The sequence below is a fragment of the Mustelus asterias genome, chromosome 21 (assembly GCF_964213995.1).
Source record: "Mustelus asterias chromosome 21, sMusAst1.hap1.1, whole genome shotgun sequence".
NCBI lineage: Eukaryota > Metazoa > Chordata > Chondrichthyes > Carcharhiniformes > Triakidae > Mustelus > Mustelus asterias.
The window spans coordinates 16,097,096-16,117,178 of record NC_135821.1 but is presented as its reverse complement, the minus strand read 5'-3'; the positions used below and the strand labels follow the sequence as shown (position 1 = coordinate 16,117,178).

Genomic DNA, 20,083 nt, shown 5'->3' with positions numbered 1-20,083 from the left:
CGATTGGCAGAGCAGGCTTGAAGAGCTCAATTTTCCTATTTCTGCTCCTAATTGCTACATACACATAGTCTGAATCATAGAATCCCTACAGTGCAGAAGGAGGCCATTTGGCCCATCGAGTCTGCACCGACCACAATCCCACCCAGGCCCTACCCCCATATCCCTACATATTTACCCACTAATCCCTCTAACCTACACATCTCAGGACACTAAGGGGCAATTTTAGCACGGCCAATCAACCCAGGTTTGGACTGTGGGAGGAAACCGGAGCACCCGGAGGAAACCCACGCAGACACGAGGAGAATGTGCAAACTCCACACAGACAGTGACCCAAGCCGGGAATCGAACCCAGGTCCCTGGAGCTGTGAAGCAGCAGTGCTAACCACTGTGCTACCGTGCTTAAATCATATGGGCAAAGGTAGCCTGGAATAGTTCATAGAGTGTTTCAGGTATAGCTCCTTAGAACAGTACTTTCAAGAGTCAACCACAACACAGGCTATACAAGACCAGGCATTGTGCAACGAGACATGACTAATGACCTCATAGTGAAGGTACCCTGAGGCAACAGTGATCATAATATGATTGAACTTTAACATTCAGTTTGAGGGAGAGAGAAATAGACTAGCATTTTAAAATTGAATGGGGGCAATTGTGTGGGCTTGAAAACAGAATTAGTTAAAGTGAACCAGCAAATATGGTCAAGGGGCAAGTTAATAGAGGTGTAGTAGCAGATATTTAAAGGAATATTTCAGAATGCATTTACTCCAACAGAAAGAAAAATTCCAAGGGGTGGATTTATCATCCATGGTTCAAAAATTCATTTATTCGTCCATGGGACATGGGTGTCACTGGCTGGGCCAGCATTTATTGCCCATCCTGAGTTGCCCTTGTTCAGAGGGCAGTTGAGAGTCAACCACATTGCTCTAGAGTCACATGTAGGCCAGACCAGGTAAGGACAGCAGATTTCTTTCCCCAAAAAAGGACATTCGTGAACCAGATGGGTTTTTCCGACAATCGACAATGGTTTCACGGTCATCAGTAGATTCTTAATTCCAAATTTTTATTTTTTTTTAAAAATTGAATTCAAACTCCACCAGCTGCCATGGCGGGATTCGAACCCGGGTCCTCAGAACATTAGCTGAGTTTCTGGATTAATAGTCTGGCGATAATACCACAAGGCCATCAATCACCTCCTTGGTTCAGAGCCTGGATTCGCTGCTCGGAGGAGAGAAGTGAGATTGAAACGCACCAGTTTGCAGGTAGCTAACCACAGCCTGGAAGGAAGGCAGTTTCTGCCGCATTCTCCCCACAACCCCAGCCCAGCCACACAAGCCTGTAACATGAATGAAGCTTGGACAAACAGCTTGCTACATACAATTTAATTAAACGTGTTGGTAAATGTTTAAAGCAAATGTTATTCTGTTTTAATTAAATGGTACAGTTAGGATTCAGTCCCCACCTCGTGTTTGTGGCTGTAACAGTGAGGGTTCTGCACCCACTGAATCTGAACCCGCGATTGCGATGGATTCCTCACCCGTGAGGGACTGCCTGGGCAAGGGTGTGCACGCACACACACGTGTGGAGTAGCTGGCCATTCCCCCACCCCCGCGGCAGATACCGAGCAGCTCGATGCTGTTAACCACACTATGCATCTACGGGAGCTGCCCTGGGAGAATTCCCTCCATATCTTCCGAGCTGCCAAGTTGGACAGTTCATTGGACTGCAACAACGGGCAGTCCTGGGGCACCGACTCTGGGCATCACTCCAGTCAGAGTTAGACGGCCAGGTTGGTTTTCCTATTTGGTACAAGTGTTTATTTCAAGCTGCCTGGGAAACCAAGGCTGCAGGCGGTGAGGCCACCCACAGCTGATCTGCCACAAGGCCATCAGTGAACTTGAGTCAGCGAAGCTTCAGGAGCTGATCAGAGGGGAGAGTTCCTTGTTGGAATGAGTGCACCCCCGCAACCCCTTATGACACAGAGCTTCCTCTGACTTCCAGCTGACAAGCTTTAGGAAGAGTCCCTTATAAGCAGACGAGAAGCAGGGTGATCACTAGGTGTGCACCCCGCCCAGTGCTGGTAACTCAGCCAAACAACTCTCCGCCATTCAGTGATCTGACGTTTGAGATCCAGTGTATTCAAAAAGGTGTGAACACCAACCAGCTGATGGGTCAGTGCGGCATGAACTGGGGGGGTGGGAAAGGGGGGTAAGGTCAGTGGTTGATCCCTCCAGCGCGGAGCCTATTGCTGCAGGAGCGATGGACACCCCAGGATCCGCATCACTGCACTGAACTGAACACAAGTGGTTAACTCCAAAACAATAATTTAAAAAAAAGAGTTTCACAGAAACTTCAAATCTTGAAGACATTACACAGAAGAGGAGGAGATACTCAGTGACACAAGAAGCCAATCTCCCTGATACAGCCAAAAGTCAGGCCTTGGCTTCAAACATTTCCAAAAACTCCCCAAAACAGACAAAATCCAGAGAACCAGTGCTTTCAGCAAATGGAAATTTGCCAACTCCGTTTCAACATTTCCCGCTGCCCCAGGGCAGCGAGAGTTTAACTTTTAAATAATTTACCAAAGAAGGGAGCCTTCTAGATTCCCTCCCTGCGGCTGAGCTCCCAGTCTGGTTCCAGTGCTATTGTACCCTCTCCTGCACTCAGTGCCAGCCACTGGGGAACATCACCAAGGGGTTCTGCTCACCACCTTGCCCAGGCCCACCCACACTGTCCAGCGAGATGGCCACTGGGTCACAGCCTACCTGCCGCCTCTAACCACACCCAGGCCCCCCCCCCCCCCCCGACTGATCAAAGGCTGGACTCGGGGGGGGCCTGGGATTTGGGTGATGAGAGGGGGGGCACCACTCATCCTTCCTTGCGATGACAGCAATAGCTTCAACTGGAAATGTAGCGGAAATCTGAAACTATCTGACCGCTGATGTTATCATGATGCTCCCCGCTTGCTCTCAGCAAGGAGGGGCATCTCTCCAGGGCTGGCCCACTCCATCTCAGGGTGAAAAAGCGTGTGTTCAGGAAGACTGGTCAGTCCCTTATATCCTCTACAGATCCCGAGGGTGCCCCCACCTGGCACAGGGACAGCAGGCACAGAGCACTCAGGTGGCAAACAGTTTGCATTTCTCTATCCTCCCTCGTGTCAGGGGCAGAGTTTCACAGGTTTTAATGAATCAGTAAGTGTTTAAATCAGTAAGCGTTACATCCCCTTTGACCAGGAAGTAGGTTTCTTTTAAATGGTAAAAGGCCTCCACCTCCCCGGCTAGTGTTTCATTCCCCGTTCTGGACCCAGTAGCAAATTGTATTCACAAACAAACATTTTGATTCCGTGTCACATTTCACGAGGGGCCAAGTTTTGAGTCAGTCCACCCGAGACTCACGGTGGCCTTCGCTCAGGGACAGTGGTTACCTATCACAGTGCACTGCACTTCATTCACACAACTCCTTAGGAGGCAGGGAAGAGAAGAGGAGTGAGTTTAGTACTCGAAAGAAATCTTAATTGGAATCTGAATCGAAACCAGCTTTGCCCCACGCTGAGAATTCTGGGGAGAACAAAAAAAAAATCAAAAAGGTGGGGAATGTGATGAAGGGATTTGGCGCTGGTGTCGATGTGGACTCGAACACCGCGCGTGAGAAGTCCCAGTAGTGGTACAATCCCAGACAGTAGATGCTGCACAGTCACACGGGCCCTCTGGCGTAGCTCTCACTGCCACTATGTAATCCTCCCAGTCTGATTGTAAACCTCGGCGGCTTTCACAGCTCCCTGGCCCCAGCTCTCTTTCCGATACGGATTCTCCAGTATGTACCGGTACTTGTCAAAGTTTTGCAGCAGGTATTTGGGAGCGTACATGTGCTCCTTGGGGTCCGCCGGGGGGTAATCCTGCTCCGTGCCGTCAAACCAGCCCCCCGTCTGGATCAACTCGCGGATGTAGCTCAGTTCCCTTTTCTCTTGGTAATTCCCCCAGCGGGGGAAGTCCCCGTTCTGCGCAGACAGCAGCTTGTAGCGAATGCCCTCCGGCTTAAAGCACCAGGAGCAGTGCCAGCCGGCAAAGTGGAGGGGGCTGCCCACCGCCCAAGGCACCAGGATGTGCCCGGTGCTGTTCTCGTACTGCCGGAAGTTTGGCATCAAGTAGTACTCCCTTCGCCGCAGCTTGATCCCATCGCCGTTGTACACCATGAAGAGCATGGCCACAGTGCAGCCGGACACCACCTCCAGGCTCCCTGGCTGCTTCCAGAAAAAACCGTACAGCGACTTGCGCAGATGGAAGGCAAAGGGTTCAGTCCAACCGTCGAAGAGTTTGAGGAAGAGCACGCCATCGTGAGCGGGGATCTCGTCCGCGTCGTTGATCAGGAAGATGTCATCGTCCCGGAGGTCAACGATGCGGCTCATCCCGTTCTGGGTCAGAAAGGTGCGCAGGTAATCGTCGGCGATCCAGCCGTCCTGCCTCCCGCCGCTGGGGAAGTGGTCCAGGAAAACGTACAGGACCTTGCGGCCCAGGTAGGCGTAGGTCCCGTTCAGGAGCATCTCGACAAACTTCAGGGGCTTGGGCTCCCCGAAGGCGGTGAAGTTGGACTCACAGATGATGAAAACGTCCACCACGTCACCCAGCTCGCGGAACCGGACGTCCAGCAGGTCAAACTCGTGGTTGATGTTAACGGCGTTGATGACCCTGCGGGACACCGCCCGCGGGCTCAGGCGCTCCTTGGTCGGCAGATTGGAATACTGGACCATGGTGGGCACCCCGCAGTAAGGCCCGTGCCAGCCTGGGAGGCAAGGGCACCCAACCCAGCGGCGTCGCGGCCTTCCACTCCACCCCCGGCTCGCCACCTTCTGCGCCAGCTGCTTATCCACGGTGCTGCGGCCCCAGTCCTGTGCCCCCTCCACGGTCGCGGCCGCCATCTTGGTTCCATGCTTGAAACAAATGGCCCCAGCCTTGGTCTGCATGAAATACTTGGCCTCGTCATCTTTCAGCTCAAACAGGGCTCGGTGCAAGGGCGTTCGGCCTGCACTCTGGGCCTTGGGAGTGATCTGAAGCCCGAGGCCGCCAGTGTTCATGTCCTCCACCACGTTCGGCTTCCAAAAGAACTGCGAGTCGACGAAGATGGAGCGGAGGGAAGGGCTGAAGGCAGACAGCTCGCGGGAAAATGTGATGTAGGACAGGGCTTTGAGGAAGTGCATGAAGGAGATGAGACAAAGTCCTGCCATACACAGTACCAGAATCACACGGTGACGCCGCATCTTCATCCTGAGCCGGAGAGAACAGAAAACAACAGCAATTAAAAACCCACCAAGAACTGTGTTTCCAAGGCAACTTTTCAACATATACATTAATGATCTGGAAGGAGGAACTGAGGGCATGGTTGTTAAATTTGCAGATGATGCAAAGATATGTAGAGGAAGCGGGGGGAGGGTTGCAGAAGGACTTGGGCAGGTTAGGAGAGTGGGCAAAGTAGTGGCAGATGGAATACAATGTGGAAAAGTGTGAGGTTATGCACTTTGGTAGGAAGAATAGAGGAAAATACTATTTTCTAAATGGGGAAAGGCTTCAGAAATCTGAAGCACAAAGGAACTTTGGAGTCCTGGTTCAGGACTTTCTCAAGGTTAACATGCGGGTTCAGCTGGCATTTAGGAAGGCAAAAATCAATGTTAGAATTCATTTCTAGAGGCCTAGAATACAAGAGCAGGGATGTACTGCTGAGCCTGTATAAGGCTCCGGTCAGACCCCATTTGGAATATTGTGAGCAGTTTTGGGCCCCATACCCAAGGATGGATGTGCTGGCCTTGGAGGGGGTCCAGAGGAGGGTCATAAGAATGATCCCAGGAATGAAGGGTTTGTCACATGAGGAGCGGTTGAGGAGTCTGCGTCTATACTCGACAAAGGTTAGAAGGATGAATCATAGAATCCCTACAGCACAGAAAGAGGCCATTCGGCCCATCGTGTCTGCGCCGACCACAATCCCACCCAGGCCCTACCCCCATATCCCTACATATTTACCTGCTAATCCCTCTAACCTACGCATCTCAGGACACTAAAGGGCAATTTTAGCATGGCCAATCAACCTAACCCGCACACCTTTGGACTGTGGGAGGAAACCGGAGCACCCGGAGGAAACCCACGCAGACACAAGGAGAATGTGCAAACTCCACACAGACAGTGACCCAAGCCGGGAATCGAACCCAGGTCTCTGGAGCTGTGAAGCAGCAGTGCTAACCACTGTGCTACCCAAAAAAAAAGGGGGGGGGGGGTGGTGGGAAGGATCTTATTGAAACTTACAGAATACTGAGAGGCCTGGATAGAGTGCACGTGGAAAGGATGTTTCCACTGGTGGGAGGGACTAGAACTCAAGGACACAACCTCAGAGTGAAGGGACGCTCCTTTAAAACCAAGGAGGAGGAATTTCATCAGCCAGAGGGTGGTGAATCTGTGGAATTCATTGCCATAGAGGGCTGTGGAGGCCAGGTCATTGAGTGTCTTTACGACAGAGATAGATAGGTTCTTGATCAATAGGGGGATCAGGGGATACGGGAAGAAGGCAGAAAAATAGGGATGAGAATCATATCAGCCACGATTGAATGGCAGAGCAGGCTCGATGGGCCAAACGGGCTAATTCTGCTCCCATATGTTATGGTACCTTTCACAGCACAAACCGCTTTTACAGCCACTGCCATGGCGTAGTGATGTGGTGGACATAACATGCACAGCAAGATCCCACAAAACAAGATTGTCAATTAGTCAGTTACTAACACTGGGTGAAAATATCCCTCACCACCTGGGAGAATTCCCAGCTCATCACCAAAAACGGGGCATATGGGACATCACAACCTTCCCCAGGGAGGCGAGAGAACCATCGTTAAATCATGATTAATAATTAGTACAGCCACTAAATTCCACAGACAGGCCAGGGAACACCAAGAGAAAAGCAAAATACTGCGGCTGCTGGCATCAGCAACAGAAACAGAAAATGCTGGAAAATCTCAGCAGGTCTGACAGCATCTGCGGAGAGCGAATAGAACCAATGTTTTGAGTCTGGATGACTCTTGTCCTGTCTCAAAACATTGGTTCTATTCGCTCTCCGCAGATGCTGTCAGACCTGCTGAGATTTTCCAGCATTTTCTGTTTTTGGCCAGGGAACGCGTTGACCTCGGAACAAGATGGATCTGTAACCTCTCAATCCTTCCCTCCTCCCCGTGGAATGAGGTTTTGATCATCAGCCTTTAGTCAACTAGGCTCTTTTGTTCAGTGAAATACCTTAGGATGTTTTACAACATTAAAGGTGCTGTAGAAATTCAGATGGTTATGCCTGTACTTGCTGGAGTATAGAAGAATGAGGGGGGATTTGATGGAGGTACATAAAAAAATACTCAACAGGATTGATAAAGTAAATGTTAACCAAATGTTCCTCCTTCGAGAACAGTCCAGAACAAGAGGTCATAGTTGCAGAGTAAGAGAGGGGGGGGGGGGGGGGGGGGGGGCAGGAGGTTCAAGACAGAGATAAGCTACTTCTCACAGAGGGTTGTGAATCTACGGAACTCACTGCCCCAGAGTGCAGTGGATGCAGAATCAATGGATTCAAGAAAGAGATGGATAGATATTTGATCAAAAGCGGGATAAAGGGCTACGGGGGAAAGGCAGGGAAACGGAGTCAGGATGAGATGGAGATCAGCCACGGTCATATAGAATGACGGAGCGGGCTCAAAGGGCTGAATTACTGACTCTTGCTCCCAATTCCTGGTCTTGGAGGGTTTGAGATCAGAGCCTGGGCGGCTCGACTCCCACATCAGGAGGAACGTGGCTAAATGAAGAATTCATTAGGGGGGCACTGGTTAGAAAAAAAGCAGCTGAATCTTATTGAAGATTTCAGGGAATGATAGGAAGTATACGTTCCATTGACAACAAGGCATGAAAAGCAGAATAAATAACCAATTATATCAGGGTACATGGTCTTTGATAAGTCCAAAGCTTGAAACTAAATGCAAATACTATCCAAAATTGCCCTCCTCCCCCACCTCACCCCCATCTCCCACCAACCGCTTAACCCCCTCCCCAATCCTCTCCCCCCCTCACTGTGGTTTCCCCCTCCCCCACAACCCTCCTCATCTTGTGCTTTCTGGCAGTCCAGTCATTACCTTGATGGCCATTCTGCCCGGACCCAACCAACCAACCACAGCTCGGGCTGAAGATGACCACGGTGATGGGGTGAGGCACGCGATTAAATGGATAACAGCCAGAATAGAGCTTGTGGGGAGAAGGAGAGAGAGAGAGAGAGAGAGAGAGAAGAGAGAAAGGCCATCCAGAGAGACAACAAAATAAGACTACACTACAGACGCAGAGACAAAGGACCAAAGCTGTGACAGAAACCATTTTTGCAAGCACGGCCGTCCATACCTGTGTGCGTTAATCTGCAAATCACCAACACTCAAGTTTATTGACATAGTCGTGCAAGAACTTAATAAACTTGCCCCGACTTTGCCTCAATAAAACTTTGATTGGCTGCAAAGCTTTGCTGCCAAGTCTGTTCCTGCCTTAAAAGGTTTAAAGACACACCCAAACACTGGCCTCGTCAGTAACACTGACACCTCATCAATGAGTAAATAGACCTCAACTCTAATCTATTTGCCTTGGCTCAATACTCCTCCCTAATTGGGTCTGGCAAATATCTGCTGATTACAGATAGACAATTGAACTTGCCTTTGGTACCTTGCTGGGATTACTTCACACTCCCATTACATGGTATTTCACAGAATCCCTAGTGCAGAGAAGGGCCATCCGGCCCATCGAGTCTGCTCAGACTCTCAAAGAGCATCGCACCCAGGCCCTATCCCCGGACTCACCTGATGAAGGAGCAGCGCTCCGAAAGCTCATGCTACCAAATAAACCGGTTTGACTTTAACCTGGTGTTGTGAGACTTCTTACTGTGCTTACCCCAGTCCAACGCCAGCATCTTCCACATCACGAAACCAGGAGTGTTTCCCATGGCTAATACACCTAACCTAGACATCTTTCGGACACCAAGGGACAATTTAACATGGCCAATTCATCTAACCTGCACATCTCATCAGGTTCTGTGACTTAGATGGTTAAAATGGCTGCCTAGTAAAGAGATAGGTAGATCCTGGGTTCAAATCCCAGCAGAGCCTTAATGCCTTTGCAGTCAGCTATGCAATTGGCAACAAGGCCAATGGATTCTGTTTGTTGCGAGCCAACATTGACTTTCTCGGTGGCAGTGGTTAGCACTACTGCCTCCACGTCGGTGTGGAGTTTGCACATTCTCCCCGTGTCTGCGTGGGTTTCCTCCGGGTGCTCCGGTTTCCTCCCACAGTCCAAAGATGTGTGGGGGTTAGGTTGATCGGCCATGCTAAATTGCCCCTAGTGTCAGAGGATTAACAGGGTAAATATGTGGCATTATGGGGATAGGGCTGGGTGGGATTGTTGTTGGTGCAGACTCGATGGGCTGAATGGCCTCCTTCTGCACTGTAAGGATTCTGTGATCTCTGGACTGTGGGAGGAAATTAGAGCATTTGGAGGAAACCCCATTTCACACACACACACACAGACAGAGTGACCTGAGGCCAGAATGAAACCCAGGTCTCTGGCACTGAGGCAGGAGTGCCAACCTGTGTTTGAAGAAGGGTTTTTCCCTTGGAGTTGTAAGGTGACTACTAAAGGATTATATGGATAGTAGAGACATGTTGCTCACAGAATCCTGGGAATATTAAGGCCTAAAAAGTACGATAATTTAGAAACATAGCATTCCTACAGTGCTGAAGGAGACTATTCGGCCTGTCAAGCCTGCACCGACAGCAATTCCACCCAGGCCCTATCCCCATAACCCCACGTATTTACTCTGCTATTCCCCTGATACGAAGAGGCAATTTAGCACGGCCAATCAACCTAACCCACACATCTTTCAACTGTGGGAGGAAACCGGAGCACCTGGAGGAAACCCACGCAGACACGGGGAGAACATGCAAACTTCAAAGACAGTCACCCGAGGCCAGAATTGAACCTGGGTCTCTGGCGCTGTGAGGCAGCAGTGCTAACCACTGTGCATCATTTATAGCTTTACAAGTTTATCCCTTAAAGTCAAATGGTCTACCAAGACAAAAGCTACGTGAAACAGGGTCATCACAACGATTAATGACTTTTTCCAAGAGGCTAATGATTGGGGCACAAGTCACAAAACAAAAGCCAGACCCAGATAAACATCCCTTTATGAAATCATTGTGGAGGAGCAAAGTCACATGACTTAAGTGACCATTGTGAAAGTGCTTTATACAAATAGTTGGAGGTAATATAGAATTCAAATTCTGTCTAAGTTTTTTATCGTGCATTCAGAATGTAAAGGAAATCAACAAATTCATAAGCAGAGTGCTGATTCATTGGCAAGTGAATCCTGATTGATAGAGGCATTGCCACAGATTGCATCAGTTGATAGCGACTGACTGTTAACTGCCAAACATCGCTTGAAATTTAAACCAGGCAATTTCATACAATCCCGACAGTGCAGAGGCCATACAGCCCATTGGGTCTGCACCGACTCCCTGACAGAGTAGCTTAGTATCTTTCTCAAGCCCTATCCCCATAACCCCACACATTTCCCATGGCTAATCCATCTAACCTACACACCTTGGGACACTAAAGTAGCGATTTAGCACAGCCAATCCACCTAACCTGTACATCTCTGGAGGAAATCCACACTGATATTGGGGGACTATGCAAATTCCACACAGGCAGTCACTCAAGCCAGGAATTGAACCCAGGTCCCTGGCACTGAGGCAGCAGTGCTAACCACTGTGCCACCAATGACTGAGTGGTCAAGAGTTCTCCCCATGTCTGCCTGGGTTTCCTCCGGATGCTCCAGTTTCCTCCCACAGACCGAAAGATGTGCATGTGCGCACGCGCGCATATGATCGAGGTTTGAATGTATGAATAAACTAAACTTCCATCCCTAAAATCCCAAGAGCGTTTGCTCAGTTACTTTAAAATTTAAATCGACACAAACCAAGGGCTACGAGCCACAGCCTATTTCAAAACAAGACACAGCTCTTGCTTCTAGCAAGAGAATAAAGTTCAGTTCTGCCCCGTTCTCCTGTCCATAACAATACTGCTTTACCACTTAAAACAAAAAACTTAAATCTCTAAACTTGGCAACAATTTGCCTGTAATTCATTGTGTTTCAGCTAACAGTCTCTTATGTGGAATCTTCCAGAATGCCTTCTGAAATCTAAAACAAACTACAACCCTTGACGTTCCCCGACTACTTTAGTCAATTTCTATAATTCCATAAGGCTCATTAGATCTCAGTCCCCTTTACAAATCCAGGATGGCTTCTCTTTACCAGCTCAAGTTTCTTGGTTATCTTGCCTTTAGGAGATTCCAAAAATAAATATTGCTCCAGATACTAGGCATCAACCTCAACTTCCTGCCATCTCTCGCTCTCAACTAAACGGTGTTACATTTGCAATTTTCTAATCTAAAAAAAAAATGGTACAAATTCTGAGTGGAGCACGCTTTGGAAAACTATAGCTGCAATTTCATGACCTTACCAAGCCCTGCACACAGAAACCACCAAGTTCTTCAATTTCACTTCGTGAATTCATTTTGGGTACACTGCTGGTTCTGGCTATTTACTAATTGCAACGCTATTAGATCTTAAAAATTAAACACAGTTTTTCTCATTTGCATCAAGACTAAAAAAGCACAAACACACCCCAGGAGTGTTTTCGGAAATGCAAAAATAAATGCTCAGAGTATTTCAGCAGCAGCAGATCTTGCCCAGCATAATTCCCACGGATTCTGCCACATTGTGCTGCAAATGCCACACTCCAGGGACCAGGCTCAAAGCAGCGCTTGGCTTGGCTCTCCCTCTGCTTGCACCCAGCAGTTACCTCCAGTAGATCTTGCTCAGCAAGTCAGCGAGTTTAATCCTCATCCCCGAAACAGGACACCAAGGGAAACCCAGACAAAGCAGAAAACTCAGATTCAGGCAACTCGGGAGCAAGGGTTTTGGCGCAGATTAGAGCTGGAAGATTAATGGTGAGTTAACAGTCATCACACGAACCCTTCCTGAATTCCAATTTCTACACATCCTGTACACTACTTTCAAGCTTCCGCCCCACGTTCGTATTACAGCTGTTTAATAACCAGGTGACGGGGCAGGAGTCACCTCCCTGATAGAAAGCAGGGCAGAGTGATAAACAGAAGGCTGGAACACGTTGTATAAATAGCAGTGGGATCAAAACAGATGGAGTCAAAGCCAGCAGCAACTACGAAGGTTCCAACACATCAACAGGTCTACAATAAAGACCGTAGGGCAAGCTACAGGTTAAGAACAAATCTTACCTTACAGGCTGCCTATTGGATGCTATTTCACTGTCAATATCACAGCTGGTCGACACCAGGAGTTATCTGCTGTACTTGGTACAAACCTGTTGGACTTTAACCTGGTGTTGAGACACTTCTTACTGTTGGTACAAACAGACAGGCGCAGCGCGCACACCCACATTTTGCATGTTCCGCTGGTATTAAAAATCTGCAAGTGTCACACCTCGCTGCCAATTCTCTCAATCCTTCTTATTGGCGAAAGACTAATATTAGTCTCAGAATCTCCCTATAGAGGGGGAGAAAAGAGGAATGCAGAGAATTCATCCACTCCGGCAAGCACTTTTGATCTACACCCATGGATGTGGAAGCTAACAGAACTGGTATACGCTCTGCCGAGCACAAGTGATCATCTTAACACAAAACCTGACTGCTAACCGTCCATTGTTTCTTAATTAGCCAATAATACTCAAAGCCACATTTTAAAATATGGGAAGGGAGCCAGGGTGTTATAAAACCACACACATCATTGCAACAAGGAACAAGTTTAGACCTTCTTGTTCTCCCTTCTGAAGATCATCTAGTCACTAATACAGACTCAAGGGCAGTGCAAAAGGCCATTCAGCCCAATGCACCCCTGCTGGTTTTCATTTATTAATGTCACAAGTAGGCTTACATTAACACCGTAATTAAGTTACTGTGAAAATCCCCTAGTCGCCACACCGGCGCCTGTTCGGGTACACTGAGGGAGAATTTAGCATGGCCAATGCAAAAGTTAAGGTAAAGTTTATTTATTAGTCACAAGTAGGCTTACATTAACATTGCAATTAATTTATTGCGAAATTCCCCTGGTTGCTACATTACAGGTGTATAAAATTATGAAAGGCATAGATAGGGTGAACGGTGGGAAGCTTTTCCCCAGGTCGGTGGTGACGTTCACGAGCGGTCAAAGGTTCAAGGTGAGGGGGGGGGGGGGGGGGGGGGGAGGTTTAACACAGATATCAGAAGGACATATTTTACACAGAGGGTGGTGGGGGCCTGGAATGTGCTGCCAGGCAAGGTGGTAGAGGCGGACACACTGGGAACGTTTAAGACTTATCTAGACAGCCATATGAATGGAGTGGGAATGGAGGGATACAAAAGAATGGTCTAGTTTGGACCATAGAAATCATAGAAACCCTACAGTGCAGAAGGAGGCCATTCGGCCCATCGACTCTGCACCGACCACAATCCCACCCAGGCCCTACCCCCACATATTTTACCCACTAATCCCTCTAACCTACGCATCCCAGGACTCTAAGGGGCAATTTTTAACCTGGCCAATCAACCTAACCCGCACATCTTTGGACTGTGGGAGGACCAGGGAGCGGCGCGGGCTTGGAGGGCCGAAGGGCCTGTTCCTGTGCTGCATTGTTCTTTGTTCCGGCGCCTGTTTGGGTCACTGCACTTAACCAGCACGTCTTTCAGACTGTGGGAGGAAACCGGAGCACCCGGAGGAAACCCACGCAGACATGGGGAGAATGTGCAAACTCCACACAGACAGTGACCCGAGCCGGGAATCGAACCCAGGTTCCTGGCGCTGTGAGGCAGCAACGCTAACCACTGTGCTACCGTGCCACCCCAGCACATCTTTTGAACAGAGAGAGTAAAGTAGAGCACCTGGAGGACACGGGGAGAACGTGCAAACTCTGTACACAGGGACCCGAGCCGGGAATCGAACCCGGGTTCCTGGCACTGAGAGGCAGCAATGCTAACCACTGTGCCGTCCCTAAAAGGGAAATGTCAGGACTAGAATTTGAACCCATGCCCCTAGAAAGGGATGAAAATTCACCAGGCAAGGAATCACACTCCGAGTCTGGCACCTTAGACCACTCAGCCGTCCTAACAATTGGTGTGAACGCTAACTGGGGAAACCGGGTCCCAAAACCCTTCTTAAAACTAGTCAGATTATCCGTGCAACTAGGGATGGGCAATAAATGCTGGCCAGCCAGCAACACCCATGTCCCACGAATGAATAAAAGAAAATTTGAACCTTTTGCCAAAGACACTGCAGATGCTAGGGGAAAAAGTCAGCTGGCCTGACAATATCTGTGGAAAGAGTGGCTCTTCTTCAGAGCTAAGGAGAGGGGGACTGGTTAGCTCAGTTGGATAGGTAGCTAGCTTCTGGATCAGATTAACATTAACAGCACCAGGGGTCAATCCCCACTGAAGTAGATTGTGAATTTGCCTCATCATCCTACCCACAGCAAAATACAACTAATTTCTCTCCCCACGTATGCACTGCCTTGTATATCCTCCTCCTCTTCAAACACTCAGCTACATTTTGTCATTACAATGAAATGGTGCATGTCTCAGCGACTCCAAACATAAGTGAGCCCGGACGATGCTGCCCTGGGCTCGCTACATAGATTTAAATGAGGAAATTAATATAGTAATCAGCCTCACGCGAGAACCGGTGCCCCACAATTGGATTTGATTTATTGTCACATGTATTAACATACACTGAAAAGTGTTGTTTCTTGCACGCTATACAGACAAAGCTTACCGTTCATAGAGAAGGAAACGAGAGGGTTCAGAATGTAATGTTACAGTCATAGCTCGGGTGTAGAGAAAGATCAACTTAATGCAAGGCAAGTCCATTCAAAAGTCTGATGGCAGCAGGGAAGAAGCGGTTCTCGAGTCAGTTGGTACATGACCTCAGACTTTTGTATCTTTTTCCCGACGGAAGAGAGAATGTCCGGGGTGCGTGGGGTCCTTAATTATACTGGCTGCTTTGCTGAGGCAGCGGAAAGTGTAGACAGAGTCAATGGATGGGAGGCTGGTTTGCGTGATGGACTGGGCTACATTCATGACCTTTTGTAGTTCGTTGCGGCCTTGGGCAGAGCTTAAGCAATACCAAGCTGTGATACAACCAGAAAGAATGCTTTCTATGGTGCATCTGTAAAGGTTGGAGAGTTATAGCTGACATACCAAATTTCCTTATCTTCTGAGAAAGTAGAGGCGTTGGTGGGCTTTCTTAACTATAGTGTCAGCATGGGGGGGTGGGTGCAGGAAAGAGATCTGGACACCTACACACTTGAAAGCTCTCGATCCTTTCTACTTCATCCCTGTTGATGTAGACAGGGGCATGTTCTCCTTTACACTTCCTGAAGTCGATGACAATCTCCTTCGTTTTGTTGACATTGAGGGAGAGATTATTGTTGCCGCACCAGTTCACCAGATTCTCTATCTCATCCCTGTACTCAAGGCTGTGTTCTCAGCCCCTTACGACACTCCTTATACACCTACACCTGTGTGGCCAAATTCCCCTCCAATTCGATTTTCAAATTTGCTGATGACACCACTGGAGTGTGTTGGATCTCAAACAATGACGAGACAGAGCACAGGAATGAGAGAGAACCTGGTGAACTGGTGCAACAACAATAATCTCTCCCTCAATGTCAACAAGATGAAGGAGATTGTCACTGACTTCAGGAAGTGTAGTGGAGAACATGCCCCTGTCTACATCTGATCTGTCTACATCTACATCCTTCACCTGATGAAGGGACAGCGCTCCAAAAGCTAGTGGCTTGTGCTACCAAATAAACCTGTTGGACTTTAACCTGGTGTTGAGACTTCTTACCGTGTTTATCCCAGTTCAACGCCGGCATCTTCACATCCTGTCTACATCAACAGGGATGAAGTGGAAACGGCAGAGAGCTTCAAGTTTCTAGATGTCCATTTCACTAACAACCTCCCCTGGTCCCTCCACACCAATGCTATAGTTAAGAAAGCCCACCAATGCCTCTACTTTCTCAGGAGGCCAAGGAAATATGGCATGTTTGCTACGACTCTCACCAACTTTTACAGATGCACCATAGAAAACATCCTTTCTGGATGTATCGCAGCTTGGTAATGGCTCCTGCTCTGCCCAAGACCGCAAGAAACTACAAAGGGTCGTGAACGTAGCCCAATCCATCACGCAAACCAGCCTCCCATCCATTGACTCTGTCTACACTTCCCGCTGCCTTGGAAAAGCAGCCAGCATAATCAAGGACCCCATGCACCCCGGGCATACTCTCTTCCACCTGGAAAAAGATACAAAAGTCTAAGATCACGTACCAACCGACTCAAGAACAGCTTCTTCCCTGCTTTTGAATGGACCTACTTTATATTAAATTGATCTTTCCCAACATCCTAGCTATGACTGTAACACTACATTCTGAACCCTCTCCTTTCCTTCTATGAACGGTATGCTTTGTTAGTATAGCACGCAAGAAACAATACTTTTGACTGTATACTAATACGTGACAATATTAAATTAAAATCAAAGCACAGCGCGAGGCTCATTGTGTTAGGAAAAAATGGCCTGGGAACAAAGAACAATACAGCATAGGAACAAGGCCTTCGGCCCTCCAAGCCTGCACCGCTCCCTGGTCCAAACTAGACCATTCTTTTGTATCCCTCCATTCGTGTGGCTAAGTCTTAAACGTTCCCAGTGTGCCCACCTCCACTACCTTGCATGGCAGCACATTCCAGGCTCCCAGCACCCTCTGTGTAAAATATGCCCTTCTGATATCAGTGTTAAACCTCCCCCCCTTCACCTTGAACCTATGACCCCTCGTGAACGTCACCACAGACCTGGGGAAGATGTCGACTGGCCGGATGATGATTCCCAGTTTGGATCTCCCGCTTAAATTTCCTGCCCCACTACTCAACCAGCATAGCGAGCCGGGAAAATCTTGTCCCTTATTTCTAAGACCTATCATAGAAATTTAATCATAGAAATCATACAGTGCAGAAGGAGGCCATTCGGCCCATCGAGTCTGCACCAACCACAATCCCACCCAGGCCCTACCCCCACATATTTACCCGCTAATCCCTCTAACCTACGCATCTCAGGATTCTAAGGGGCAATTTTTAACCTGGCCAATCAACCTAACCCGCACATCTTTGGACTGTGGGAGGAAACCGGAGCACCCGGAGGAAACCGGAGCACCCGGGCAGCACGGTAGCAGTGGTTAGCACTGCTGCTTCACAGCTCCAGGGAGCTGGGTTCGATTCCCGGCTCGGGTCACTGTCTGTGTGGAGTTTGCACATTCTCCTCGTGTCTGCGTGGGTTTCCTCCGGGTGCTCCGGTTTCCTCCCACAGTCCAAAGATGTGCGGGTTAGGTTGATTGGCTATGCTAAAATTGCCCCTTAGGTGTCTTGAGATGGGTAGATTAGCGGGTAAATATGTAGGAATATGGGGGTAGGGCCTGGGTGGGATTGTGGTCGGTGTAGACTCGATGGGCCGAATGGCCTCTTTCTACACTGTAGGGTTTCTATGATTCTATGAAACCCACGCAGACACGAGGAGAATGTGCAAACTCCACACAGACAGTGACCCAAGCCAGGAATCGAACCCAGGTCCCTGGAGCTGTGAAGCAGCAGTGCTAGCCACTGTGCTACCATGCCGCCCTAAACATGTCCTGCTCCTAAACCCTATGTTTCTAACTCACCTCATATTTCGCTCACAAACCTCCCACTTATAAACACACTATGTACCACTGGGAGGTAGCCAAGGTGTTATAAAAAGTTAAAAAGTTTATTTATTAGTCACAAGTAAGGCTTACATTAACACTGCAATGAAGTTACTGTGAAATTCCCCTAAAACCACGCTCAGCATCGTAACCTGGAACAAGTCCCTCAACATTCTTGTTCTTTTTACTGAAGATCCCAACACTAATTCAGACTCAAGGGCAGCACAAGAGGTTATTTGGCCCATTTCTCCACTGCTGGTGTGAACACCAACTGCGGAAACCGGTTCCAGCTCCATTTTCTCAAGATTCCATTCCGTTCATCGTAATTTTAGTCAGAGAGTCAGTAACAGGAGAGTATTAGCAGGCTGGCATTGATGGTTGTAGGTTCAAGGCCCACGCCAGACAGCCCACTGAGCAAAGATTATAGCTGCTATCTCAATTTAGTGGGATACTGACCAAGTGACATGTGCCTCAAGAGCTGGAATACAAACAGGTGAAGGTTACGGTAAGTACCGTGATCCATTCCGGTCAAAAAACAAAAGGGAGGGTCAGAGAAGGTCCAAAAGCAACACCATCCTCATTCAGCCTGAAGCTACCCACAGTGAGGATTTAGCAGAGAGACAACAACGCAGGCCAGCATTAGTGGAAGACAGTTTGCCTTGAATCGGTGGCCAAGAGTTTGTCTCGCTGCTACCAGGTTAACAATTGTGTCCTAGGCCCAGCCATCTTCAGCTGCCTCAATGGCCTACTCTCCAACACAGTCAAAAGTGGGGATGTTCACTAATGACTGCATAATATTTAGTAGATTGGAAACTGCTCAGATACAGAAGCAGTCCTTGCCCATCTGCAGCAGGACCTGGACAACATTTAGGCTTGAGCTGCTAAGTGACAAGTAACATTCGTGCCACACAAGTGCCGGGCAAAAACTAGAGAGAATCTAACCATTGCCCCTCGACATCATCATCACTGAATCCCCAACTATCAAAATCCGAGGGGGTTACCATTGACCAAAAATTCAACTGGACCAGCCGTATAAATATGGTGGCTACCAGAGCGAGTCAGACCAGGAATCCTGGGCAAATAACTCACCTCTTGACTCCCTAAAGCCTGTCCACCATCTACAAGTCAGGAGCATGACGGAATACTCCCCACTTGCTTGGATGATTGTGGTTCCAACAGCACCCAAGATGCTCAACACCATCCAGGACAAAGCAGCTCGCTTGATTGTTTGTGGGATGAGGTGCCATCCACTTCCTCCACCACCGACACACAGTGGCAGACGTGTGCGCCATCTATAAGTGGCACTGCAGGAACTACCAAAGCTCCTTTGGCAGCACCTTCCAAACCTGTCACCTCTACCACCTGGAAGAACAAGGGCAACAGACGGATGGGAACATCACCCACTGAAAGTTCCTCTCCAAGCCACTCACCATCATGACTTGAAACTATAATTTCGTTCTTTCACAGTCATTGGGTCAAAATCCTAGAACTCCCTCCCCAACGGCACTGAAAGTGAATCTTTGGAATTCTCTGCCCAGTGAAGCAGTAGAGGCTACCTCGTTAAATGTGTTTAAGTCACAGATAGATAGATTTTTAACCATTAAGGGAATTAAGGGTTATGGGGAGCAGGCGGGTAAGTGGAACTGAACCCACTATCAGATCAGCCATGATCTTATTGAATGGCAGAGCAGGCTTGAGGGGCTAGATGGCCTACTCCTGCTCCTATTTCTTATGTTCTTATTAAAACTAAGACAACACCTTGAAAGCTCCTTTGAGGTTGAGAAAAGTTGGATGGAGGTGGGGGGAGATTAGATTGAAGAGCAGAACTTCAAGGCGAATAATCGGAGTTGCACCCAGTGAAATGCCATACACACTTTACCTTCAGCTGCCCGCTTCTCACCCTCTGCTGCCCATATTCTAACTCAACCACATTCCATCTGTCCACCACTGACCTACACTGACTCCTGCGCCAGCCACACCTGTTCAAATCCCTCCTTTGCCCTCCCCATCTCGGTCATCTCCTCCAACCCCCCAGATTTCTGTTGTTCCGCCACTAGGGCTGTGCCTTCTGCGGTCAAGGAATTCCTTCCGGAAATTTCTCTGCCGCTTGCCTCAAGACATTAAGCTCCTTAAAACCACTTTGAAGAATCTGTCATCTACCTCAACATCTCCTTCTGTCGCTCAGTGTCAAATTTAGTTTAACTTAAACGATGTTAACTTCACTATACAAATGCAGCTTTATGGAGA

General features: G+C 48.5%; 1 protein-coding gene across 2 annotated transcripts in view; it reads right to left on the bottom strand.

The window, feature by feature from the left end:
- Positions 1–1,175: 1,175 nt before the first annotated feature.
- Positions 1,176–20,083, bottom strand: part of LOC144509142 (beta-1,4-mannosyl-glycoprotein 4-beta-N-acetylglucosaminyltransferase-like) — a 36,626-nt gene continuing 17,718 nt past the window's right edge. For both annotated transcript variants that reach the window (XM_078237551.1, XM_078237552.1), the window contains exon 2: positions 1,176–5,258. In XM_078237551.1, coding sequence (XP_078093677.1) covers positions 3,725–5,257 — 1,533 coding nt within the window. In that variant the 5' untranslated portion in view covers position 5,258 and the 3' untranslated portion in view covers positions 1,176–3,724. The remainder of the gene's footprint in view (positions 5,259–20,083) is intronic.